At 35.0% G+C, this 27,224-nt stretch overlaps 2 protein-coding genes across 2 annotated transcripts; both read right to left on the reverse strand.

Moving 5' to 3' along the window:
* Positions 1–3,616: 3,616 nt before the first annotated feature.
* On the reverse strand, positions 3,617–4,922 carry LOC113285327 (putative glucan endo-1,3-beta-glucosidase GVI). Its single transcript, XM_026534238.1, has 2 exons — positions 4,843–4,922; positions 3,617–4,688 (listed from the first exon to the last, which is right to left on the reverse strand). Exons 1-2 carry the CDS (start codon positions 4,910–4,912, stop codon positions 3,691–3,693), a joined length of 1,068 nt encoding a protein of 355 aa, XP_026390023.1. The 5' UTR covers positions 4,913–4,922; the 3' UTR covers positions 3,617–3,690.
* A 6,093-nt stretch (positions 4,923–11,015) lies between these two features.
* LOC113286579 (putative glucan endo-1,3-beta-glucosidase GVI) lies at positions 11,016–12,208 on the reverse strand. The gene is made up of 2 exons (XM_026535157.1): positions 12,139–12,208; positions 11,016–12,010 (listed from the first exon to the last, which is right to left on the reverse strand). The coding sequence occupies exons 1-2, from the start codon at positions 12,206–12,208 to the stop codon at positions 11,016–11,018; spliced, it is 1,065 nt and encodes a 354-aa protein (XP_026390942.1).
* Positions 12,209–27,224: the final 15,016 nt, after the last annotated feature.

Raw genomic sequence — 27,224 nt, forward strand, 5'->3', positions numbered from 1 at the left:
ACAAGCAAGACAGATAAAAAAGAAACTTTTCATTTCTGCTGTTTTTTTTTTCTAATCGTATTATTGATCGTGGTTTAATATGAAGCAAAGGTATGAGAAATGGGGAATTTATATGTAAAACTTTACTGAACATTTAGAAAGAATAAAAAAACGTAAAAACGTTTGATTTCGTGATTAATTCTTATTAAATTTGGAGAATTTGAATAGTCAGCTAGTATTTAATTTGGAAAAAATAATGCCATTACTTTGTTTCTTATAAAGGAATTTGGTTGAAGAATGTATCCAACAGTTTCAAAACAAGGCAATGAATTTTGGTTTTGGAAATTCATCATGAATAAGATTTTTAGAGATGATACCGTGCTTAGAAAGAAAGATCATCGCCAACATATTTTTCCATCATAGTCACAAGAATATGTAAAGAAGAAAAAGGAATGAGTTGTAATTTAAGAATTTAAATATCTGATTCCAAATATGAAATTCAGATCCTTTAACTAGTTTTATAATCCAAACTAATATGGAGTTACCAATGGCAAATTATTACTATGTATTGTATTTTTACGCATGGCGAATATAAGTTGGCTAATATTTTATTTCGTGCGGCCAATAAAAGTTTGCTAAATTAGCAAGATAACTTGAATCTTTTTAATTGGGAAGATGAAAATATTTATGAGTTTTCATATACTCTTGGTCCTGTTGGATAAATCTTGATTCCAACTAGTCCATTTATTTAACTAAACTCTTTAACTTGACTTCTTGCAAACCTAGCTAAAAATCCGAACTGAAGGACATTTGAGGGACTAAGCCAGGCTGCGGTGGTCACCTGATTAGTTACCTTAAAACCATATTTTGAGGACCACGGTTTTTTTTGGAGGGACCATGATTTCAATTTTAGGTGGACATTTAGAAATAAAGTGAAACTATCCCTTATCACATATTTTAGTTAATGATCAAAACACCCTTGTGTTATTTTAATTTTATTTATTATTTTAAATAATTTTTTTTGAGAATACTTTTTTTTAAACAAAAATTGTAACTTTTTAGAAATTCTTATTTTTCATTTTTTTAAATATTTTCTATAAGAATAGGGTTTAAAGTTTTTAACAAGAAATTGGCGGGGAGCGTCGCTACAAATTGCGCTTCAACATCCTTTTTTAAAGAACACGTGATTGTAGGACATAAAAAACAATTGGGGAAGTAATTTGTATCCCCCGATTGGTTTTTATATCCCTCAATATCGCGTTCTTTTTAAAATTTTATTTTTCCAATTTCAATTTTTTTCCTCTTTTTTAATAGCTTTAGTTCGACATGTGCAAATTCACAAATATTTTTTGTGCAAAACCTTTAGCTATATGGAAATTCGGAGGTATTTTCCAACAAACCTATTGCTTTTAATTTATTTTTGATTGAAAAAATCGATTAGAAATCATCAAATTAGGTTTGAAATGTTAGTTACAGAGTAATTTTAGGTTAGGAGTAGTTTAAAAAAAAAAATTCTAACCGAATTCCATGAGACATAAAACACCAAGAACACGATCGGTTTGAACGGAAAATTTCTAGTTCGGTCCATTCGCAATTTTTTTAGAAAATTTTTACTTAGCCAAACTCCTATCTGAAATACACTGAACAGGGTTCGGTTATATTCATAAAAATCTTTGCATACCGAACTTTCAGTTTTGTGTGTTCGCAAAAGTTTTAGAAATCTTTGCATACCGAATTCCTATCTATAAAGAGTCTTTTATATATTTTCTCTTAACCGAACTTCAAGTTCGACTAGATTTTATTATTTTTCCCTTAGCTGAATCACATACAAAAAAATCCAAAAAAATAAATAAATATTTAAAAAAAGATACTTAAGAAATTTGAAAAAAAATAAAAAAAATAAAAAATAAAAATTAATTAAATATTTATTTAATTAATAAAAGGGTAACTTAATCATTTTCAGCTTTTAGGTCACCCCTTATAATCATAGGGAAGGTGGCCTAATCAAATCATGGTCCCCTCAGAAAAGTCATGGTCCCCAAAAAATCGTCCTGCCTACCATGAAGGCATTGTTGAGTTACCGGCTTGACTTTTGATTCAGCCCACGTAAGACTTGCTTAAGAGGCTTCCTAAGACCATCGTTCAATAGTTGTTTGAGAATGGTTGTTTTACCTTTAAGAATCTCCTCACACTTTTATTCCAACACTATTTCACACGTCATTTTTATAAATAAAAATAAAACGATTACGAATTTGAAGGTAATATTTTTGGGAATATAATCCTCTTACAAAGCTCTATAGTATCACCAAAAATGAGTTTATTCCGAAATGTATAACAATAAAGTTACCAATTAGATCTATCAATGTTGATTTTTTTGATGAGAGATTTACTTTCAAATCTAGAAATAGTGATGATTCTATACCTAGTATTGATTCTGAAACTAGATCATAAGAACCTAGAAGTGAAGAAACTAGGCTCACTGAAGTTGAAAGCAATAAAAGATCTAGTACTAAGACACAAGATCCTGATTTTTACTTTTATGCAATAGGAAGAACCTTGTAATTTACAAGAGACATTTAGTTCTTTAGAGTCTAGTTTCTGGAAAGAAGCTGTAGATAATTAATGAGATTTTCATATGTCTAACGGAACTTGGCTTGAAAATGAAACTCAAACTTGTGGGAACAGTAGCTAAGTACAAGGCTAGATTGGTTGTTAAAGGATTAGGCAACGAGAGAACGTAAATTTTTTGATACTTATTCTCCTGTTACTAGATGAACTTCTGTACGTGTTTTTTGATTGTTGTTGCTCATAATTTTGGTATTCACCGAGTGGATGTTAAAACTGTTTTTTTAAATGGCGTACTACAAGAGGAGATTTACATGGCACAACCTGAAGGTTTTTTATTTCATTGACAAAAAAAGAAAGCATGTAAGCTAGAAAAGTCTCTTTATGGTTTTAAACAAGCTCTTAAAAACTGACATGAGAAATTTGGTAACTTAATGACTTAAAATAATTTCAAAAAAAATGAGGGTGACAAATGCATCTGCTATAAATCTGAGAATGATGTGTGTGTAATTGTTTACTTGTGTGTAGATGATTGTCTGTATCTGAAAAGGACCACAAACTTACGTTTATCCTATGAAAGGTATCCCGCAGTCCTTCAAGTGTTTTGTGATATGCTGATTGGAACATCCTTTCAGATGATTCCAAGAACACCGGTGGATATGTTTTCAGCATTGCTGGGGGCTATATCTTGGAAATCAAAGAAACATATAATAATATCCCAATCTACAATGGAGGCTGAATAGATGTCACTTGCAGCAGCTAGCAGCTAGTGGAGAGGTGGGATAGCTGAAAAGTTTGTTATGGGACATTTCGATAGGGAAAAACTGATACCAACAAAAGTTTTTGAGATACCAATCGACTGTCATCTGGGATTTAAATGTCTGACAATTCACTAAAATGTCTTTTATTGCAAATAAAGCATCTCAAAAGAAAAAAAATCAATAAAATTGAACTTGTATTTTCTTGATGCGTAAAAGCAAGATCCTTTCGGTTTTTTCACTAACCACATATTTTATGTAGATATATTTTTTTTCTTTAAATAGAAATATATTATTGGAAACAGAGCTGGCTAAGATGTATGTAGACATTACAGTCATGGTTTTGCGGTATAATAAGAAAGCACACATTTCTTAAACATCACTTGATTTATATATTTCCTAAGTTACAGCGTCCACTCCATTTAGGCCAGTCTACATGATATACTTCTGATAAGTCAGGTCGATAGATTCCAAAATTTCTTTCAACTCCTTCAGGTTTTAGATTTTCGTTATACATGGCAAATATATGCGTCTTCATAGCGTGTTGTGGTCTCTTCGGCGTCCCTGATTTCATTTGTGTAGCGATCAAATTGTTAACATAGATCCGAGCATGTTCTACAGTCGTTATATCACCGTTCCCAGCGGATGGCCAACCGGTTTCACTCACAACAATTTCAACATCTGGTCCTTGTGCTTTCTCTACAGCCCAAATCAATGAATCGACCATCGCATAAAACAAATTGTTGTATTGAAGATCTCCATCTTGAACAACAATATCAGTAGTATTGAACAATGCATAGTCCAGCCTAATGTCTGCAGGATTATTAGCGTAGGCGAAATAAGGGTAAACATTTATAAACAGTGGGTAACCCCCGGTTTGTAAGAAATGTACGACGCCTCTCATTACCGTCATAGAATCTTCCCGGAATTCCCCAGCTGAAGGTGGGTAGGACGTTCCAAGCACATTCATGGACACCGATGTAGTTACGTATATATCATGTCCAGTACACTCCTTTATAGCTTTCTCCATGTTTATCATGGCTTGAACGACAAAATTAGCTATTGGACCAGGGATAACTTCATTGCCAACAACGATGTGGCTAAAAGTTATCTCTGAGAAAGGAACTATGTTTTGTTGTACCCATGAATTTGCGTAGTTCTGGTCGACCGCGATCTTTTCGATATCTTCATTGAACGTTCCGATAGACAAGACGACTATGCCGCTGTCAGAACTGTTAAGATAATTTAGGATAGCATGATCCGGCGAGAATAAACGAAGTCTCCAAACAACTTGTCTTAGAGGGTTTAGTCCTTTGTCTGGTGTTGGAAGATTGTCTCCTTGTGTTCCATAATTCAAACCAAAATTGCACTCCATGTCATAGGCCCCTGCAAATTAAATTGAAAAATAGTTTAAATCTTAAAAAAAAAAAAAAAAAAAAAAAAAAAAAAAAAAAAAAAAAAAAAAAAAAAAAAAAAAAAAAAAAAAAAAGGAAAAATCAACAAGTAAACAAAGGATCAAAGGAAGAAGAGATGAAGGTACCTCTAGTGAAACTACTGTGCTGAGTGAGGAAGAGAGAAAATGAAAGACAAATAAGAAAGAAACTTTCCATTTCTGCTGTTTTTTTCTGAATCTTAACGACTGTGATTTAGTGTGAACAAGGTATGAGAAATGGGGAATTTATAATATGAGATTTACAGAATATTTAGAAAGAAATTAAAAACGTAAAAACGATGGATTTCATAATTAATTCTAATTAGATTCTAAGAATTTGACTAGTCATTTAGTGTTTTGTATTAAAGTTACACAGCAATTATTATTTATTTTTTTCGTATGGAGAAACTTGGCTGTACGTATACAGCAGTTTCGAAGCAAGGTCATCAGTTCATGACTAAAAGCAATGAATTTTGCTCATAATAAGTAATAGAGATAATGCCGAGCTTTGCATAGAAACTAAGTTCACCGCCAACATATGTTGCCATCATAGTCAAGAGAATTGATTTATATAAAGAAGAAAAAGGAATGAGCAAAGTTTGTACAATTTAAGAACTTAAATATCTGATTCCAAATGTACGAGATTCAGATCCTTAACTATTGTTGTAATCCAAACCCTAGTTAGCAATTCGTGGTACGGGCAGTAGTTTGGGACGGCGTACTATGTGAATTATAAGGATTCGGATAAGTCGGATTTGGTAAAAAAAAATCTTATAAAGGGTTCGTTGTTCGGACAGTAGTTCGGAACGGCATACATACGTGTACATTCATTTTATAAATGTGGGTTCGGCATTTAAAATTCGGCTTATATATATAATAAATTGATAAGTATTATAACCTCATTGCGAGACTAATTTTATTTGTATATGATTTACAAGATGGAAAACAATATTGTAGCGTGATTATTTAACAAGAAGTAAATAATTTAATCGCATAAATATATTATAAAATTAGTTTATAGACTTTTAAAAAGAAATCAATGCGTAAAATACTTGTTAAACAATTACTAATAGAAAATTTTAACTGAATAATTGTATTTAGATATAAAATATATACAAAATCAAACAAAAATCGATCAACAGAATTCAGGTCAGAGAGTTACCTATCGGAGTTCTAGTTCGGAAATATCATTCGGATTCAGTCAATTCGGATACGTTCGCGGATCATTCGTGAGGTCCATAGAATCCGCTAACTAGGTCCATAGTTCAAATAGTTCAGAAATGTCATTTAAATTCGGTCAGTTCGGATACGTTCGCAAATCATTCGTGAATGATTCCGAGAATTACTAACTAGGGTCCAAACTGATAAATTCCTTCGCCATCTTCATGTGGATTATCAATGGCCAATTATTTAGTACCAATGTATTCTTACGCGTGGCCAACATAAATTGGCTAATATTTTTATTTTAAGAAGAAAAATAACAAGGGCTGTAATATGGAAATATATGAATATCTAATTGGAAATGTGGTTCTGTGATATCTAATCCCAAATATGAGATTCGGATCCTGAATTGTCATAATCCAAGCTGATTAAATGCCTTGGCTATGCTAATACAGAATAACCAATGACAAATTACTGCGTATCTATTCATGAAAACTTCCTATTAAATTACCTGTTGAATCAACTTTTGAATCCAATTAGTCCGTTTATTTAACCCACTAAACTCCTTAACTTGGATTCTTGAAAACTTAGCTAAAAAGTTCGTCGAATATGCCCGCACAAAAGGACATTTAAGGGGCTAAGCTACGGTGCGTAGGACAACTCCTACGATATGGAGGTAAAAATATCCATAACTTAAGGAGTATCCATATATATGCGGACCATTGATAATTAATGTAGTTAAAACCCATTATGTGGAAAAGATCAAAAAATTAATCCAGCCGGTCCCTTGTCGTCCAGATTTTTGGGAAAGAAAAAGAATCTCTAAAGATTCATCCAACTGCTCCATGAACAGAAGAGATGAGTTTGAATGTAATTCCAAATATTTGCAGTAGCAACGCTTATGGCTGTTGCAAATTTATCAGAAACCGTTGCAATAGCTTAAGTGTATATATAATTATATTCTTCGTAAAATTTGGAACTCCTGTCCGGTTTTGGAGTGGCCGGATGGAAAAAGACACTTATTACATCCGGTCATTAAGTGACGGGATGGGAGAAAAATATATAAAAAAAAAGTTAAATCCGGATATTTAATGTCCGGATGACATATCTGGTCATCCAGTGATCGGATGGACTACTCCACATCATACTCCATACATAAGTGGAGTACCATATGGATTTCGGAAAGGTATGGACCTAAATTCTATCCACAGTAGCATTTTTTATCCATAAAATGTGGATCATCACAAAGATATGAATGATTTTTTGCTCCATAGGAGTTGCCCTTATCTGACTGGTTCCCTATCCTGTCCACCACCATACAGGCGTTCTTGAGTTGTGGGATTGAATTATTATCTCAGCCAACGTAAGACTTGCTTAGATGGATTCCTAGGTCCGACAACCGAAGCCCTTTAGTGCTGAGCAAATCAGGATAAGGCTAGAGACATCCTATCTCGCAGACAGCCTATCTCATAAAAGTATAGCAGATTTTATGCCGGCTCGTCAAGCCTGGGCAACCTACACAAGGCATGTACAAATCCTTGGAACATTCTGTGCCGAGGGTGGAACCAGGAGTTGACATACTATTCTAGTAGGATTTATCCGTTCGAGAAAGAAAGATCCAGGCAGCGGGGTTACAGGGGAGTCCCCTTTCACGATCTTGCTGCCTGCATAGCTACAGGAGGAAGTTCCTTCCTTCATAATATGCCAGTATTGTTTTATGTTTTCACAACTTCGAGGGACAATGCTCGATACTTTACCCATAGGTAGGTGTATGAACCAAACGAGTTATTCCTGGAGATGAATCTGGGAAGATGCTGAAGAGGTAATCGGGCTTGTCGTTCGCCGCAAGAAACGTATTGTCTATCAAGAAACGGTCGTCCCTTGTAGAACAAGCCATCCAAGCCTTTTAAGTCCAGGCGAGCACGAGCACCATGTACAAGTTGTTCCAAGAGGACATGATGTGCGCGAAAGATCTATCTTACCGACGATAGGTAAGATTAATCAACAAACCTGGGGAACACCACTGATACCTTCGCGATAAATAGGTAACACAGGAACCAAAAGGGAACACTGGACAGACATGAGAGGCAGTAGGGCTTGTCGTTCTCCGCTAGGTGTGGAGAGCGAGCAAGCACCCAGTTACCAAAAACCACTCATACGCCAACACGTATTGTCCATTGAGCAACAACCGTCTCGGAAAGAACTAGCAACTCAAGTCAGTGATGACAAGAGAAACACGAGCTCCCGATACATATCATTCTGAACGGGAACGCTGTGCGCGAACATATGACTTCCTAGGTCCATCGTTCAATAATGTTTTATGATCATTTTTGTTTTAACCTTTATATGTGAAAATGCTTTTGAAATATGAGTTTCAGTAATTTTAATTTGCATTTTGCTGACTCTTAAAGGAAACTTGTAGTTTTTGGCGTGTTAAATGGTCAAATTAAATTTTATAGGGTGAGTTAATCATTGTTTAATGTATAAGAGTGTGACTACGAAGGACAGATACCGTTGTGAAATATAGTAAATAAAGTTGTTGGGTGATGATATCAGCGACCTAAGTTCGAAACTCATCACCATTAGGGTGTGAGGACTTTTTCTGTCTATTCCTAGCTACCTGCGCTTTTAAGTAATAAATCTTTTTGAGATTTAAACTTTAACATAACCTCGGGGCTTTAATCGAGTTTTTCTTTTAAACAATATCCGTGCAGGGGGGGGGGGAAATTACATTAACTCGTTGTTTTCTGGAGAGAGAATTTGCAGAAATAGGTTATAAGAGCAAGTTCAGTAGGACTTGGCAAAGAGGTGTTCACGTGGATGGGAAAACTCGATTTCGAACCTCTTTATATCTCCAAAACCAAGCTATCAGAGAAACTTTTTCCACCGGCTAATTTTCTTTTGCTCAGATCTGCTTCTTTGGAGCGGATGTTAGCAGGTGACCCCACTGAATCCTTTCAATCTTTACCTTTTTGCTCTGATATTTCCTTTTAACTGGTTTAAGTACTTAAATATTAGGTATTAGTTTGGATTTGCTTGTATTTTTAGATCAAATCTTATATATTTATACTTCTTTCATTGATCTAGACTTATTTAGGTAGCAGTCTTAGTTTCTATTTTGGGTTTTTTTTATTAGGTATTTTACGTTCGGTTTCTTATGAAGTTAATCAAGAACAACAACATCAATGGATTTTCAAAATCAGTAGAAAAATCATCATTAAAGTCAATAACAACAACAAAATTACCAAAGACACTAGCAAAAACAAAGCCTCCGACAAAAAATGGATATAGAAAACCAACTTTAAGACACCGATTCATCCCGTTTCCTGCCCAAAGGAGCCGATTTTGCGTATTTCTGCTACTTGTATTACCTTATGCTTAATGAAAACCGTGATTATTGGTGGAATCTATGAGTTCCTTTATACCACTATCATTTGTGTTACTATATTTATGAAAAAAATCTTGAGAAATGGTTGGGTCAATTGATCCTAACATCTCTGGTGTATGCAGATTAGTTAAAAGGTGTGTATGGCTTAACTTTATCCTAAACCAGGCCATTTAAACATTTTATGAATAGGCATGAGGTGGTTAGATGTCTTTTTCAGGTTAAGAATCGTATCTATGTTGATGTATGGTCCGAAAGTGTATGTTGTCAGGTTGATGATTGTTGTTTGTTTGATTTTACTAATTCTGATGAATGTATTTGGTTCGATCCTGTAACTTCTGTAACTCATCTGATTCTAAATTGGATTATTATCAATATTAAAGTTTGAGACTAGCCTCTTTTATATAAAAAAAAATGAAAAGGCAAACTTGATTTCTCATAATATAAAAATAATCTTTAAACACCGTTTGAGTCTCGAATTCCTTCAGTCGAGTCAAGTTCCAATGATAACAATTATTTTCTAGCAACAAAAAAGTTGCTAGATTTTCAATCCCTATAAGTAACAAATTTCTTTAAGCACTCAATTCACACCAAATTCAATTTTTTGTACAATTTTTCTCCACTAAAGATCCTCGTATTTGTTATTCAACTTCTCTAAATTTCTCAATAAAAATGTCTAAATCTCAAAATATTTGGTGAAAAAAGAAATAGAAAACCACTTAGAAAGAAACCTAGTCTACCTATACCGACGACACAATCAATTATTGTCAATAAATTTCCCATATTGAAAACATCATAACAATTTTTATTTGTATCATTGGAACATTGGTGTTATATTATACACACAATATCACGTATTTTGATTATAGTTTACATGTAATTAACACAAAGATATATATGAAATAACAATGTTAATGTCTTTAAAGGAATAACATCATTAGTTTCCTGTTTGGAATAACTTGCATATTGGGAAATGATATTTCATCTGACCAAAAATGTTTGGTCAATAAAAGACGGATTTAGATATATGAACTTTCACGGTATTTTCTTATTACAAGAGATAAAGAACAATAATTTTGGAAATGGTGGAAGTTTGAATCCGAGTTTAGAGATATTTGTATAAAACCAGTTACTCAATAATAATCCTGATTCGGATATATATATATATATAAGGGGCGCAAGACGGAATAGATGTTGCGAAAGTTTCCACTTTAGCTTTTCACGATCGAAAATGAAAAAAAATGCAAATTTAAAATGAGATCCAATATTTACACATAAAAAAAAGTTGTTATCCGGTGTTATATTCGTATATCAAAATTATTAAAAACATCTCCAACACCAAGGGTCATTTTAAAAGATATGCCACTAATGATTGAAGGATTTTTGATGCAAAATTTCATCTAAAGCGTAAGGATACTCTTTATTACTACTAAATAGTAAATATAATTCCACTTGCCTAATCTTAATGGCGCATCATCAAATCTGTGTACAAATTTAATCCACTTAAGGTAGTTTTTAACTAAAAGAGTCAAGTTGGTAGACAGTTAAACACGCACGAATAGTCCACAAACAAAAAGTTCTATTAAGACATCGGCTTAGGAATTTTGTTAACCTTACCATAAGATGTTACGAACTTACAATCATCGAAACACCTTCACCCCTTGGGCCTTTTATTTAACCGTAAATCTGGAGAACATTACACCGCGGTTTTGCAGAATAAACAGTTTCACACCTCTCAACGATTCCCAATATCACAAGATGCAGTAGGAGGCCAGTTAACATGATATACCTCTGTTAAGTCCGGGCGATAAATCCCGAAATTTCTTTCCACTCCTTCGGCCTTTTTATTTTCATTAAACATTGCGAAAATATGCGTCCTCATAGCGTGTTCTGGTCTTTTTGGTGTCCCTGATTTCATCAATGTAGTAATCATATTGTTAATGTACATTTTAGCATGTTCTACCGTGGCCACAGCTGTGTTCCCAGCTGAAGGCCAACCAGTTTCACTCACCACAATCTCAACATTTGAGCCACCTGCTTTTTCAACTGCCCAAATCAGCGAATCAACCATAGCATAAAACAGATTCTTGTATTGAAGATTTCCATCTTGAATAACAACATCAGTAGTGTTGAATAATGCATAGTCCAACCTAATCTTGGACGGGTTACTAGCATAGGCGAAATAAGGATAAACGTTAAGAAAGAGTGGGAAACCCTGGTTTTGCAAGAAACTAACGATGCCTCGCATTATTTGTATAGAATCGGTGGTAAAAACCGCGGCAGAAGGTGGATAGGACACCCCGAGCACGCCCATCGCCACCACCGTGGTCACTTTGATAGACTGCGGGACACCACTTTGCTTCACAGCAGAGTTCATGTTTATCATGGCCTGAAGGACATACTTAGATACATTTGTACGTATCATTTCATTCCCGACTACTATATAATTGAACTTTACCCTCGGGTACCTAACTATGTTTGTGTTCACCCATGCTTTTGCAAAGTTCGGATCCTTGGAAAGGTTTTCGATATCCTTATTAAGTGCACCAATGGCGATTGTAAATATACCTTGTGTACTGTTAAAATAATTTAAGAGGTCAGGATTTGGATCGAAGAGACGGAACCTCCGAACTCTCGTTTGTAGTGGGTCTAATGCTCTGCTCGGAGGTGGAAGATTGTCACCTTGTGTTCCATACGCCACACCGATGTTGCAATCAATATGGTAATTCCCTGAAATATATAGATCGAAAAATGTAAGTAATGTAAACAAATTCGTCGATATCCTACGTGTTTAGAATCTCGTCGTCTTTAAGAAAAGAACAGCAAAAAAAATTAATGTATAAGGAAATAAAGTGTACCTGCAATAGCAAAACCAGTAAAGAAAGAAAATGAAGCACAGATGAGAAAGAAAGCATTCATGAATCCCATTATAGCATGTATTTTTTCGAACAAAATAAGTAGCAATGACTGATATGTAAATCAAAGTTAAGAATTACGGAATTTATAGATAAAAAACTAACGAGAAATTAAATTACATCTGAAACGTGTCTTGGATTCTATGACTACTGGATCAGAGATTTCAATTATTCATATATTGTTTTATGCCAATTAATACATTTGTTTTCTTTGTTCAAAAGAAAGTTGTTAACAGTTGTTGTTCATTGAGAAAAAAAATTTCCAATGGCGATTAGGTGACCAAATGTGAAGCTGTTTATGGAACCCGATTTAAAAATAATAATTTGGACTTTTAAAAACCGTTTTATATATCTTTTACCCTTGAAATTAGATTTTTAGCAACTATTTTGGCCAAACGACTCGTTGAGTCCCACAAACATATCACGAACATAATATTATTAACCGTTGACTATTTCATTTAAATGACCCAGTACTCCGGTATATTTCTACTGGACAGTCAAAAATTCTATTGTTGACCGTTGATTAAATAGTGTCGATTGTTGTTGACCATGAACATGAGTTAAGTTGACTAGTCAATATTTCGGATGCACTATTAATGCACTCCAAAAAATGTTCCCACTGCATTCATCGTGCAGTCGTGTATAGGGACATCGGCGTTATTTTTTTTATTATATTTTTTTCTTTTGATAATGTATGTTGTTTTTGGAATTAAGCAATATGTCGACCATGTACGCAAAATTGGACAATTTTTAGGTCTTTTTTTGACAAAAAACTTCCATCTAGTTGATGAGTCTGAAAAGCTAAAATAAGAAGTCTTTGAAAATTTGTTAATTTGGCGGTAAGTTTATTTGGAGCCAAATTTTGCTCATCAAATATTTATCTTCATTTTCCAAAATTTATTTTGAAACGCATGATTTCAAATTGATTGTGAAGAACATTAGGAGCGCGAAACGTTGAAATTTTTTATGAAATATTATCAGTGATAAAACGATAATAGAATGAAAATCCCTCTCTTTCTGAAATTGCTTCACTCTACCGAATGTAAGATGAGCATTGATCTAAAATGATTAACGCTCACATCGAATGCAGTCGTTCTAAATCTAGTTGATCATATAGCTTTATCTAGACTGTAAATAACTAAATGCCATGATAGTTTAAACTCCGTGATTTCTAAACACGGGTAGGAGTTTCCACTAAAAAATGAAAGCGTAATTGGAGGATACCTCCACAAATTGTGGATACTGAAAGTTAAAAATGGGTTGTATTTTGGTTACGGGATCCTTTTTTTAGGTGTGAAATAGATATATATCCTAACCCTAATAAAAATTTTAAAAAATAAATTAAAAACCTAGTATTTTTTTAGTATCTACGCTTCACTTTTCTTCTCCATCAAAAAATTCACACAAATCATGATGAATGACTTTTGATTTGAGTTAAAAAAAAAATCATTTTGAGTAGCGATACAAATTATGATAATAAAAAAGATTTGTATCAAAACCATCTACGTTATCAAAAAAGAATCGAAATTTTATTTAAATAAAAATAATCGAATTTGAATTTCAGTAGAAGGTTAATGGTCGATATTGTTTAGTCGGATGAATAAAATACCGTAAGTCCAGTCGGTATTGTTTTGTCGGATGAATATAATACCTATTGTTTTGTCGGATGAATACAGTACCAAAAGTTCAGTCGGTATTGTTTTGCCTGATGAATGCAATACCGACTGTGGCTCTGTGAACGTAAAATTTGATTGACTTAGTCTTTGAATTGAGATTTAATTTGGGTTTTTTCATAGATGAAAGTTTGATTCTCTACCAAAGATTACAGATATGAGTCATTAAAATCACCTTAAGCACCTTCTCATATCATACAAATCTTCCAAATTTGAACTTCTTTTTCATCTAATCAAACACACTTGGATAATCGGCATTCCAATTACTTCATAATGTATTTTTTTTAGTATCCTCAATTTATGAAGGTATCTCCAATCCTGCCTTTTAAAAACAATCTTTGCGGTTTATTGCTCTTTCTCTTCGCGATATACTTGTAATTGATATCCTTATTTGTATTAAAATTTTGATTATTTTGATATTATTATGTATTTTCTATTTTGATTTGAATGAATTAAAATTTGTTAATTGACCCAAAAAAAAAATATATTCGGAATTTAATTTGCTCCCTTAATAAAGAATTCTTGACATGGAGTGAGAAATTGACAAACAATTAATGTCAGGTCTTCCACTCCAATTCTTCACCAAGCTTATGTACCTTCCTTCACTTCAAGCCCCGCTAACCTTCTCCACGGAAGTTGACATGACTGGGCCTGTTGGTCCGTCGCACTCAGCTCGGATTGAGGACCACGTCACAAATAAATTCTGCATTCACATTTTATATGAACCAAAAATGTACAGCAACGATTTCCATCTTTCTCGAAGTCGGCGGTATATTCAGATGAACTCGGGCTGTCCTAGAGCAACTCACATTCACATTTACATTTCATCTCAAAATCCTTATCAGCCTGCCTCCATTTTTCAAAGGAGTACGGTCCGTATGTTGGACGTGATACATTATAATGGTTGAGAATTTTACACGTTTCCCTTCATTACACGTCATAAAATTTGATTCGCACAGCTATAGAGTGACCGAAGAAGATCCGAGAATGGCATCATGTAATACGTCACATAAAATCGGCTTACAAATTATAGAAAAAAAATGAAATAATTCTTCACTGGATTCTTCCTTGTCACCGGCACACACTCTGTATATACACCTTGTGTCTGGACTCGGCAGAAATAGAAATAGCAAAAGAAATCTTAACCAGTCAAAAACGGCGTTACCAGCGACGGCAGAGACTCTTATCAAGTTCACCTTTTTGATGTTAAACAAGGAGCTAAGTTGCTTGTAAAAGAACATGAGACTGATAAAAAATGTTTGAATAAGAGGTTATTTTCCGACCTCTAATCAAAAAAGGTCAGAAGTATTTTTGTGAACACAATTTCTAAAAGTCAACAGTTGTGAAGATATTTTTATATATATATATACATATATTTTTATTTATTTATTTATTTATTATTTATTTTTTTCGCATGACTGGCCTAGTGTTCCATATGCCACGCCGACATTGCAATCATTACCTCTTTTTCTTTTTTCTGATTGATAAAACATTACCTCTTCACACTGATACTTTTCAAGTATATAGGAGAGCTCATATGCATCGTGTGTGTGTGTAACATGTGAAATGAGTATTGATCTGGGCTATTCGTGTATAACAAACTTAAACCGTGAATGTCATCATCAATTGAACAGTACGTCCTCAAATCAGAAGTTAAGTCATGAATATGATTTCCCTTGGAATTTTTCCCGGTTGTTTCCCTTTTTAATGGAAACCAGATTTTGTGCCCGTGCTACGTTCGGGTATTTTTGTTTTTTTAGTCATATTTTTATTAAGTGTCGTGAGGTTTATGCATTTTTTATTTGGTATTGCATGGTTTTGCCCCGCCTGTAGCGTTCCTTTTTGATTAGGAGTGGTTTCGTCTCGCCTTGTTCCGATTTGACTTGGTAAAGTTTTGTTTCGCCTCTTCTCCTCCCGATTTGATTTGTTAAAGCTCGGCTTCAGCTTCGCCTCGCCACGTCCCGATTTGATTTGGTATGATTCGGCTTCGCCTCACCCTGTCCCGATGCATTTGATGAACCTAGTAATCGATAATGCAAGTAGTAACTTCTCTTGGGACATCATAATCTAGACCGTGTGACTTTAATTACGATATGAATCAAAATTCTAACTTTCGTATAAATTACAGAAAACTATACTGACTTTTAAACAAATCAATATCACAGATAATGCAATATCATATATTAGGAGTGGTTTCGCCTCGCCCTGTCCCGATTTGATTTGATAAAGCTTGGCTTCGCCTCGTCCCGTCCCGATTTGATTTGGCAAAGCTCGGGTTCGCCTTGCCCTGTCCCAATGCAGTTAATGAACCTAATAATCGATAACGCCAGTAACAACTTCTCGTGGGACATCACAATCTCGACCGTGTGATTTTAGTTACGATGCATCAAAATTCTAACTTTCATATAAATTACAGAAAACTATACCGACTTTTAAATAAATCAATATCATAGATAATGTAATATCATAAAAATGTTTTACTAAGGCCAGACACTATCATTCTGAACCTTTTCCCTTCCCTGAACAGTCTCCAGGTAATTCCAAAAACTGTTGCTACTGTTTTACCACTCCTATCTTGGACTGCACCTTGTACCTGTAAGATGCTAGTGCATTTAGAATTTTTATCCATCAGTAATTTATCCGGAGTTGTTTCCTCATTTTGATGCCAGAGCCAAACTCCACTTATACGCCATCAAATAAAAAAGAGGAATGCGTCTTTGCTATCCCGGAAAAACCGAAGGATTCTTCAAGTTTTTCATATATTGGTATGAAGGAAATGAACAGAATTTGTTATCCCCTCCCATTAAGGACGTCAAAGGATAGTGCTACTGCCAAACTTTGAAACAAATAAAACGGATTATAGGTGCGAGGGGGAAGTACCTGATACCCTATCTCTTTTGCTTCAATTATCACATCAAGTCTAGAGGACTCTTGTGTAATCTGCGCACATCACCAGCCCTGTAGTGAATACATACATAGAAGTAACGATCTCTTTATGATTTTTTCTCATTTCAAGATGAGAAATTACGACACCATCACGATCTTCTCTTGTATTCTAAACCGTAACTGGACGTATACAACCTGCTCTTCATATAACCCCATACAACCACCACAACTCATGGGAAATACCTCCACAGATAAATTCAGCAACAGCTCTTGCACACAGGCTCAACTAACAACACCTGAGCTTGAAATGGTGATGAAAAGTCATTCAATCATTTGCACGAACATGTAATTCCACGATGTGGAAGTATATAAAACAGAGAAAATATCATATACATGTGATCACGACTGCGTGACTTTCCCTGTGAACTTGAAAGTGGAATACGCGAGATAAAATTTTAAGATGTAATCGATATTATCACGATTCGAGTGAAAAACCCTTTGAAATTTAAGTTTTCTTGCCGCAAGAAAAGAGGAAGAAGAATGATTTTCTCGGATATCTAGGGTCTCATCGTGCATGAGAGAAGAAAAAAAGAGATTGTTTCATGATTGTGCTCCATGATAGTAATAACAGGATCTAAAAGAGAACGCATAAACCGGTGAGCAGAAGGAAGTGGGAGGAAGAGAAGATAAACCGAAGATTTTCTAAACTTCAAGAAGGTGGAGGCGGAGCTAGCTCGAATAATGGAAGAGAGGTTTTGTTTTAGGGTTTGGAACTGTTTTTTTTTAGGTTTCGCAAGAATATTTTTTTCCATTGACCAATCGCGTATCGCCAAGTGTGTTCACCAGGTTTATTGTGAGAACTCTTCTCTCACCCCTCCTGAAATCCAAATTATCTCCTCTCATCGATTGCGGTCCTCGCTTCTCGTTGAGCCTCATGTGAGTTGGGATTTTAAAGGAGTTAGATAGATGAATGAGTGTGCTAGACTGCTAGTAATTCCTGCTGCAGAAACATATTTAGTACTGCACCCGTCTGGGCCTATTAATGTTATGGTGGTGAAAATTGACAAATAATTAAGAAATTCATAAACTGCTCGCATTCAAGACCGCATCAACTGCTCTACAGAGGTTGACATCACTGGGCCTATTAGCACATCTCACTCAACTCTGCTTTTAGAGGACCACGTGACGTTCCATCTCAAAAATCCTTTTCCTTTGAAAAAGATTTCCCTCTTTATGGAAGCGCAGCAGATTCAGAAGAACTCGGGCTATTCTTGCGTTCTCATTTCATCTCAAAATCGTTATGGACGTGCGAATCCTTACATATTTCTTAACGAGCGTATATTTCACATTTCAATCTCTACTCTTAATTTAATTTAAGAAATCATATAATGAAGATCGTGATTCTAAACATAAAGGGTAATGGGACCATCAGTTAAATAATCAACCGATCACAAAAATATGTGAAATATATACTTGTTAGAAAAGTGTGAACAAATTTGGACTCGTCATAGAGTTTGTTTCACACAAGGATGGAGTGACCAAAGAAGATTCCAGAACCGTTTTGCTACATCATGGAATACGTCACATAAAATCGGCTTACAAATTTATACAAAAAAAAAAAGAAAAAATGAAATACGTTCCTCGGTAAAATCTTCCTTGTAACATGCACAGTCTCAAGACTCAGCAAGTAAGACTATGGTAAGACTAAGAGAGAGTAAATTAGTGATTTTTAACCACTCTAATTTAATCTTTTGGTTATATATAATCAACATTCTAGGAATCAAATTTTTACCTTTGATCTTTTGAATCTTCAGAATCCGTACAAAGTTTTAGACGTCCGTGGTTGCATCATCAAACCAACCACAGCCCAAAATTCACATATCCGAATATCTGGTCTGATGACCGCCTTGATCAGACAAGGCCAAAGTTATAAGCATTAGCATGAAATATCTAACTCTTTTAAAATCCTAACTCATATCTCGCTCCACGTTGAATGATGAGTGTTACCGTTGAATTCCTACAATCGCTCATGGAGAAGAGCCATAGTCGCTTAGAAAAGAGGGCCACAGTCGTTTAGAAAAGAATTCTCATATTAAACCTGGAGAGGACACTTGGCGACACTCTATTGGTTGGAGGGGTTAAACCTAAATCTAATCCCATTTAACTAAACCTAAAAGCTTCAATGTTTTTTTCACGCCTGCACTTTTCTTCTCCAAAAAATCACGGTTCTTCTCCACGCCTGCACTTTTGATACCTTTTCCGTGATTTGTTTAACAGGTATACCTAACGTAACCTGGTACAATTTTTGTTCTTTCGCCTCTTTTCTTCTTCTTCTCTCTCTGTTTTCATTCTTCTTCTCTCTTTGTTCTCCTTCTCCGTCTGATTGTTCAGTTTTTACGGCTTTAAGCGATAATCATAGCGATAACACTATACTTGCTACTCCGGATAGTAAAGTCCAACGGTTATCAGTACCATTTCCTTGGACGCAGTTAAGATCGGAGAGGTACACCATCGTCTGTTTATCTTTATTAAATCAGTTAAAACAAATACCATCATATGCACGTTTAAGTTCCAAAGTACCTATATTTTGTGTTGATGTAATCCAACTCCATGTTGTAATAGCACCAGGAAGAGATAAAATATAAGGTGGGTGCATCTTTTGAAAAAATAGACTACCAAATAACCCAACTTTGTTTAACAAGAAGAAACGACCACTCTCAGCTTACACGGTTAAAAGATTGCCTTTACCTACGGTAGCCCCAACGGCCCCTCCCTCGAATCCGATGCTTGCAACTGCAAAGGATAAATATGATACAGATACTAAAGATGAAACACCCACTAAAATTACTTGGTTAACGCGTAATATTTTCGTCTTAACAGTTCTTTTCTGTGAATATATGTATTTCTCTTAGTCCTTTGATATTCAACACTCTGTCATCTTTCTCTTAGCTTTACAGATTACAACTTCCAGGTTCAAGGTACTGTATTCCTACTCCTAAAACTGCAAAATGCCACTTTTTCATTTTCCAGGGATAAGGGTTGAAACTTATTCAAACGATCCAAATGTTGTTATTATGCACGGATCCCAGCAGTGTACTTTAAAAATTTTGTGCGCTTATACTACATGGCATACTACCAGCAAGGACAGTCATGGTATAGGTTCAATGTTTAACCCTAAGTCCTTTGCATGTATCGACGCCGATCTTCTCATTTGAGGTTGAAGATATAAGTAGATTATATGAAGTGGAAGATTTAATAGCAACTGCGAGATGAAACTTAGCTTATATAAAGACAACTCTCTTTATTGATGTTTAGAAAATCTCTCAAAACTAAACACAAGCTCTAATCTTGCTCATATGATCAACCACAACTTTGGTGATCGTATATATATAGAACTATGAATTCCTTTTCCTAGTCCTATTACCTTATTACATGTATTTCCTTTTCTTAGAACTAGATGACTTCTAATTCCCTTAGGATTACATCAATTTCATAATATTGTCCTAACCAGCTTGTTAGTGACTTCTATGTTGAAGTTTAACCAACATTCTCCCTGTTAAGCTTCAACCTTACCCGTGACATATCTTGTACTCCAATCAATTGTCTCATTTATTCAAACTTGATCCGAGCTAATGCCTTTGTCAATATATCTGCTTTCTGCTCAGTTCCTGGTATGTGTTCAACGTTAATAACCTCCTTCTCGATGCATTTCCGTATGAAATGATACCTTTTGTGAATGTGTTTCGTGTTCCCATGAAACACTGGATTTTTAGTGAGTGCAATTGCAGACTTATTATCAATCTTGATGAGAACTTTTCCAGGTTCTCTTCCTTTGATTTCACCCAACAGTTCTTGAAGCCATATTGATTGTTTAGCTGCTTCTGTTGCGGCCATGAACTCAGCTTCGCATGATGACAGAGCTATTGTGTCTTGCTTCTGTGAGCACCATGTGATAGGTGCATCTCCTAGGTAGAAGATATGACCTGTCGTACTCCTTCCATCGTCTTGGTCAATGTTGTGACTGCTGTCACTGTACCCAACAATTCCTTTTGATCCTCCTCGACCATACTTCAATCCACAGCTGATTGTTCCTCTTAGATATCTCAATATCTGCTTTATTACATCACCATGAGACTTGCGTGGACTCTGCATATAACAGCTTGCTACTCCCACAGAGAAAGCCAAATCTGGTCGTGTGTGTAATAAGTATCTTAGGCATCCAACATTTCTTCTATAACTCGTTGAATCAATCTCTGCTTCTTCTTATGCCTTTGAAACTTTAAGTCCAAACTCCATTGGTATCTTAGTTGGATTACAAGTTTCAAGTCCTGCTTCTTTCAGAATTCTCCTTGCATAAGCTTCTTGTTTAATCTGAATCCCATCTACTCCTTGATGGACTTCTATGCCAAGGTAATAAGTGAGTTTTCCGAGGTCTGACATCTCAAACTATGATTACATTTCTCTCTTGAACTCATTGATCACCTTAAGGGAGTTACCAGTCAAAAATAGATCATTTACATAGACTGCAATCACAAGAAGCGTTCCCTTTTCTTCTCTTCTGTATACTGATGTTTCATTAGAGCACTTAACAAATCTGATTTCTCTTAAGATTTGATCTAACTTTGTATTCCAGGCTCGAGGAGCTTTTCTTAGACCATATAGAGCTTTTGATAACTTATAAACCCTATGCTCTTGTCCTTTTACTTCAAAACCTTCTGGTTGTTCAAAATACACATCTTCTCGCAGTTCACCATGTAAGAATGTTGTCTTAACGTCTAAGTGGTGAATTTAGCATGAGTTTGATGCTGCCTCTGCAATTAATAAGCGTATTGTTTCAAAAACTTCATCAAAATATATGCCTGATTCTTGTACATATCCTTTAGCTACAAGCCTTGCTTTGTATTTATTGATAGTATCATCAGCATTCCGTTTTATTTTGAAGATCCACTTAAGACCAATCACTTTTACCCCACCTGTCTTATCAACTAGAAACCAAGTCTTGTTGCTGTTGATTGAAAAAATTTCTTCTCTACATGCTTGTGTCCATTTAGTCGAGACCTTTGCTTCCTGAAAATTCCTTGGTTCATCATTAACAGAAAGTAGCATTATCTCACATTCTTCTGCAGCTTGAAGAACATAATCCTCCAGATATTGTGGCTTTTGTATCTGTCTTGTTGATTTTCGCAGTGGAATGGGTTGAGTTATTTCATCGATCTCTTCTTCTTCTTCTTCTTCTTCTACTTCTTCGTTATTCTCAGTGTTTTCATTATTCTCTTCTTCTTCTTGATTAACATCATTGTTTCCATTGGTATTGATGATTATGGGTCCTTCGCCTTCATCAATTACTTGACCCCATCTCATGTGAAACATTCCTGGATCCCTACTTGGTCCATCATTAGTTTCTTTCCAGTTTCAGTTTGCTTTTTCATCGAATACCACATCTCGACTCACTATCACTCTTTTCGTTGTTGGATTGAATAATCTGTAAGCTTTGGATCCAGGCTCAATTCCTAGATTCACAAGAGTCTGAGATCGATCATCCAGTTTTTTAAGAGTTGCAGAATGAACTTTTGCGTATGCTTTGTAACCAAACACTCTTAAATGATCTATGTTTGGTTTTCTCTTTCGCAAACTTTCATATGGAGTCATGTCTTTCAGAGCTTTCGTAGGTATCCTGTTTATTAGGTATGTGGAGTGTCGTACAGCTTCTCCCCATAGATAATTAGGTACCTGCATATCCTTTAAAGAACTTCTTGTCATCTCCATTAGAGTCCTGTTTTTCCTCTCCACCACTCCGTTTTTTTGTGGTCTATATGGTGCTATGAGTTTCCTTTTGATTCCATTTGACTCACAGAACTTGTTGAACTCTACGGAAGTGAAATCTCCTCCTCTATCAGTTCTAAGCATTTTGACCTCCTCTTTTAGCTCTTTTTCTATCAGATTTCTGAAAGCTTTGAATCTGTCAAATGCTTCACTATTTTCTTTCATAAGAATAGACCACATATATCTTGAGAATTCATCTATAATAACAAATATGTATTTGTTATTTGCAAGGGTTTGTGGTGTAATAGGACCACATAAATCAGCATGAAGAAGCTCTAATGGCTTTGAGGCTCTGAATGTTGTTGCTTTTGGGAAACCTTGACGATTTTGTTTCCCAACTAAACATGATTCACAGATTTTTGCTTCATCATTTATCTGTGGTAGTCCTCGAACCATCTTGTTTTGAGACATTGCCTTTAAAGTTCTAAAGCTTATGTGTCCTAACCTTGCGTACCACTTCCATGTCTGATCTTCCAGTCTCATATTCAGACATTCCAATCATGAGACTTATCTTGTAGAGTCTATTCTGTGAGCGTGAGACTCTAACTAAAAGTCTTCCACTTGGGTCATGAACTGTTAGATAATCTTGTCGCATTCTAACATCACATCCAACTTCTGTAGCTTGTCCTAAACTTAGAATGTTGCTTTGTAAGTTTGGGATGAAGTAGATGTTTGTGACAAGCTTCTGTTCTCCGGTCTTGCTCTGAAATAGAATTGATCCTTTCCCTTCAATTTCTACAGAAGGTCCATCCCCAAACTTCACTTGTCCTTTGATTTTCTCATTGAGTTCAGAAAAGTAGTGTCTCTTACCATTCATGTGATTGCTGGCTCCATTATCTAAATACCAGATTCCTTCTTCTCCATCCTTTGATTCGTAGTTCTTTGGTATTAGGTTCCCTTCGTTTAAGAATACAACTTCGTGCATGAAAAGAGCTGTATATGCTTCCCTTGTTTCATTCTTGTTTGTTTCTTCCATCTTTTGTATTCTTTCAGGGCATACAGAGGAGAAGTTTGATCTATCCTTCTTTTCATTCCCTTGGTTTTGATCATTCTGACTTGTTGTTCTATCTTGTGAGTTAAACCTTCCTCCCCTTCCTCGGCCTCTGTTTCCTCTACCACCTCTTCCACGACCTCTTCCTCTTGTCGCAGAGTTTTGTTGGTAAGAGTTTTCCTAGAGTTTCTCCATTGTTTTCTTCATCAAGGATTCTTTTTTCATATGCTTTCAATCTTCCAATTATATCTTCATAGCTAGTCTTCTTTAAATCTAAGACTTGTTCGAGAGAAGCTATGATATGAATATACTTGGATCTTGGTAAACTATTGAGAAACTTCTTTACCATTTTATCTTCATCAATGTATTGTCCAAGTGACGCAGCTTTTGAGGCTATCTCTGATAGCTTTCCTGCAAAGCTATCAATAGTATCAGTGTCTTTCATCTTCACTCTTTCAAATTCAGACATTAAGGTTTGCAGACGGGCTTCTTTAACTCGATCAGCTCCGAGATTACGTGTCTTTATTGCATCCTAAATTTTCTTTGAAGTTTCCTGTTCACCAACTTGTAGAACAAGACATTCTGGTATTGCTTGAAAGAGTAATCCAATGGCAACATTGTTTTTGTCTAGGTCCAATGTACCAGGATCAATTGTTTCCCAAACTTTGTAGATTTTCATCAGTACCTTCATTCTCATGGCCCATACTGTGTATTTTGTGGCGTTGAGGATTGGAACTTGTATTGATGGTGGCGTGAACTGTTTTGCACCCACAATGGTGGTTTCGTTTTCCATGGCTCAAAAATAAGCTCTCATACCAATTAATAGCAACTGCAAGATGAAACTTAGCTTATATAAAGACAACTCTCTTTATTGATGTTTAGAAAATCTCTCAAAACTAAACACAAGCTATAATCTTGCTCATATGATCAACCACAACTTTGGTGATCGTATATATATAGAACTATGAATTCCTTTTCCTAGTCCTATTACCTTATTACATGTCTTTCCTTTTCTTAGAACTAGATGACTTCTAATTCCCTTAGGATTACATCAATTTCTTAATCTTGTCCTAACCAGCTTGTTAGTGACTTCTATGTTGAAGTTTAACCAACAAGATTAAGTATATGCAGCCGGTTAAAAAAATTTGGTTTTTTTTATTATTATTATTTTTTTATCGTATCTTATGTTGAACTTATTTATCGTCTCTCAATTGATGATGGGTTTTTCTTACTTGCTATCTTAGGGAAACACATATTTCTAATCTATGATTTTTTTTTCTTCCTGACTTCCAGTTTTCTTAATTTGTTGTCAAGAAGTGCAAGGAAGTCTTACTTGAACCCGGTGGATAGATCCTACACAGATTGCATTATATGCAGTTTCAACTTAAGCTGGCGAAAGGCATCTTTCCTTTTTCTCTTCTCGGAGCCTTTGTATTTTTGTTTTTTTTTTTCGTTATCTGATCTAATCAACTTTCATTTTATTTGTTGCAGGGAATAATTTTTGTAAGTGTTTTGTGTCGGAGATAACACCAGAGTTAATAACCAGGAATTGCAATATTACGAAGAAGTGAGGCGCATATATGTAGTAACTTAGGTTTTATCAAGTACAATTTCTCATCACATGTCCTAATCGTTTTTATTTAAATCACTTTGTTTTATATTTTGTAGGTTAAGAGTTACTTCCTTTTTGAATTCTTAGATATGGTTTTGTTTCATTTTTAGCGTAATCATGATTTATGTTATTATTTTACTTTTGGGTTCTCTGAAATAGTTTCTCCATCCCCTACTTAATTTGTCTTCCATAAGTTATGGGTTTCAGGAAAGCAGAGGAACATTTAAATTTTGAGCCTTATGTTTTTGTGCAAATGCCTAACTGAAATTAATGTTTGATGTTCCGTCTTTGTTTGCATAAACCGAGTTCGGTCCATAGTTTTAAGGTTTAAAAAACTAACTGACCACGTCTATGATTATGTAGAATGAAAAACTTGGGGTATGAGATTTTTTTTGTCAAGTTTTATGCATACCTTAAACTCCGATTTCAATCAGTAACAGTATGAGATTAATTCAAAATAGAATAGAATGTGTTTAGTCTATAACCATGTCCAGTAGTTAATTAGCACAAGGTAATTACGTTATAGTACTTATTGCAGGTGAGTACAGGTTGCTTTATGTTTTACATAATATCTGTTGTCTATTATTGAGGTACAATTTTGAGTTGATATGTCTCTGCTTAGGAATTGCTTAGGCATTTGTATATCACTGTCATAGCTTTCCATTTTGAACATCACATCTCAAACTAGCTCAGGTAACGATATTTTCTTTAAATATTTTTCTCCAATATTGAGTACTTGCTATTTTAGCTTAAATATAAGAGCACATGGTTTTCAACCATTTAGATGTGCGGTTCAACTCCCACATATGGTATTCTTATTCATGGATTTTCTCTAAATCTCTAGTTTGTCTAGTGAAGAAGTTTAAGACATGGGAATTGGGGTTTTACATAAGAAAATCATCTTCAATTTCTACTACAGCAAAAACAACTTCACTGATTCCTTCATCACCAATAGCAACTGCAACTGCAAATGCAAAAGACACTACAACCACACTCCAACTGTTACAAAGACACCGACCAGATTCCGACAAGATTTAGACCGACTCGACTCTTTCCAGAAATCAGATACTATGTTAGTTTAGTTTGTTACTTTAGTTTACATAGATTGATTGTCTTAAAAAAACCCTGAGAAATGGTTGTATCATGTGATGATTCTAACAAACCTGCTTCATGTAGGGTTGTTACTTTGCTCAGTTTTGCTTAGGAAAAAACTAGCAGGGATATTTAAACTTGTTTGGTTACTTAGATCTTGGTCTATTGGTAAGTTAGGGTTGGCTTGATTGAAAAGCTGGAATTGGTTGATCCGTTCTCATGAAAAAATTGTGGAGCTGATGTAATCGTGTTTGTTTTTAATCTTGTTGTATGTTTATCAAAGAGATCATGTAAAAGCCACTGTAATAATCCCGATTTCGGATCGGTGTTATCAAGGTAACTGGTATTTTCCTACTCCCTTCGTTCCTAATTAATAGGTTGGTTTTGTTCTTAGAGAAAATTAAGGAAATTAAGAGAACTAATCATTAAAAGTGGTCCTCATGACACTTGTCAATAAAAGAAGTGAAGTGAAATGGTCCCCATGACGCCTGTCAACAAAAGAAATAAAGTTAAATGGTCCACATGACACTTGTCATCAAAAGAAGTTAAGAGAAAAGTGGTCTCATAAAACTAAAATAATATATGACTTTCCCAATTACGAAACCAGTCTATTTTTTTGAAACATCTATTTATAGAAACCAGCCTATTATTTAGGAACGGAGCGAGTATAAAAAAAAATAGGAGGCTTGAAAGCAATACAGACCATACATTGTAATGGTCTTGAAACTTACACGGGTAGGACGACTCCACCGACTCGAGTGATAAACACGACGACCGATGGGGTGACCAAAGAAGATCCTAGAACGTTACAGTTACCTCAATGAATACGTCACCTGAGAACGGACACACGAATTATTCACACACAAAAAATAATTAATAGTAATGACGTTTCCATCAAAACGCTAGCTTCCTTGCTCGCACTCTATATTGTCTATATATACCTTGTAAGATT

Source organism: Papaver somniferum, chromosome 6, assembly GCF_003573695.1.
Source record: "Papaver somniferum cultivar HN1 chromosome 6, ASM357369v1, whole genome shotgun sequence".
Taxonomy (NCBI): domain Eukaryota; kingdom Viridiplantae; phylum Streptophyta; class Magnoliopsida; order Ranunculales; family Papaveraceae; genus Papaver; species Papaver somniferum.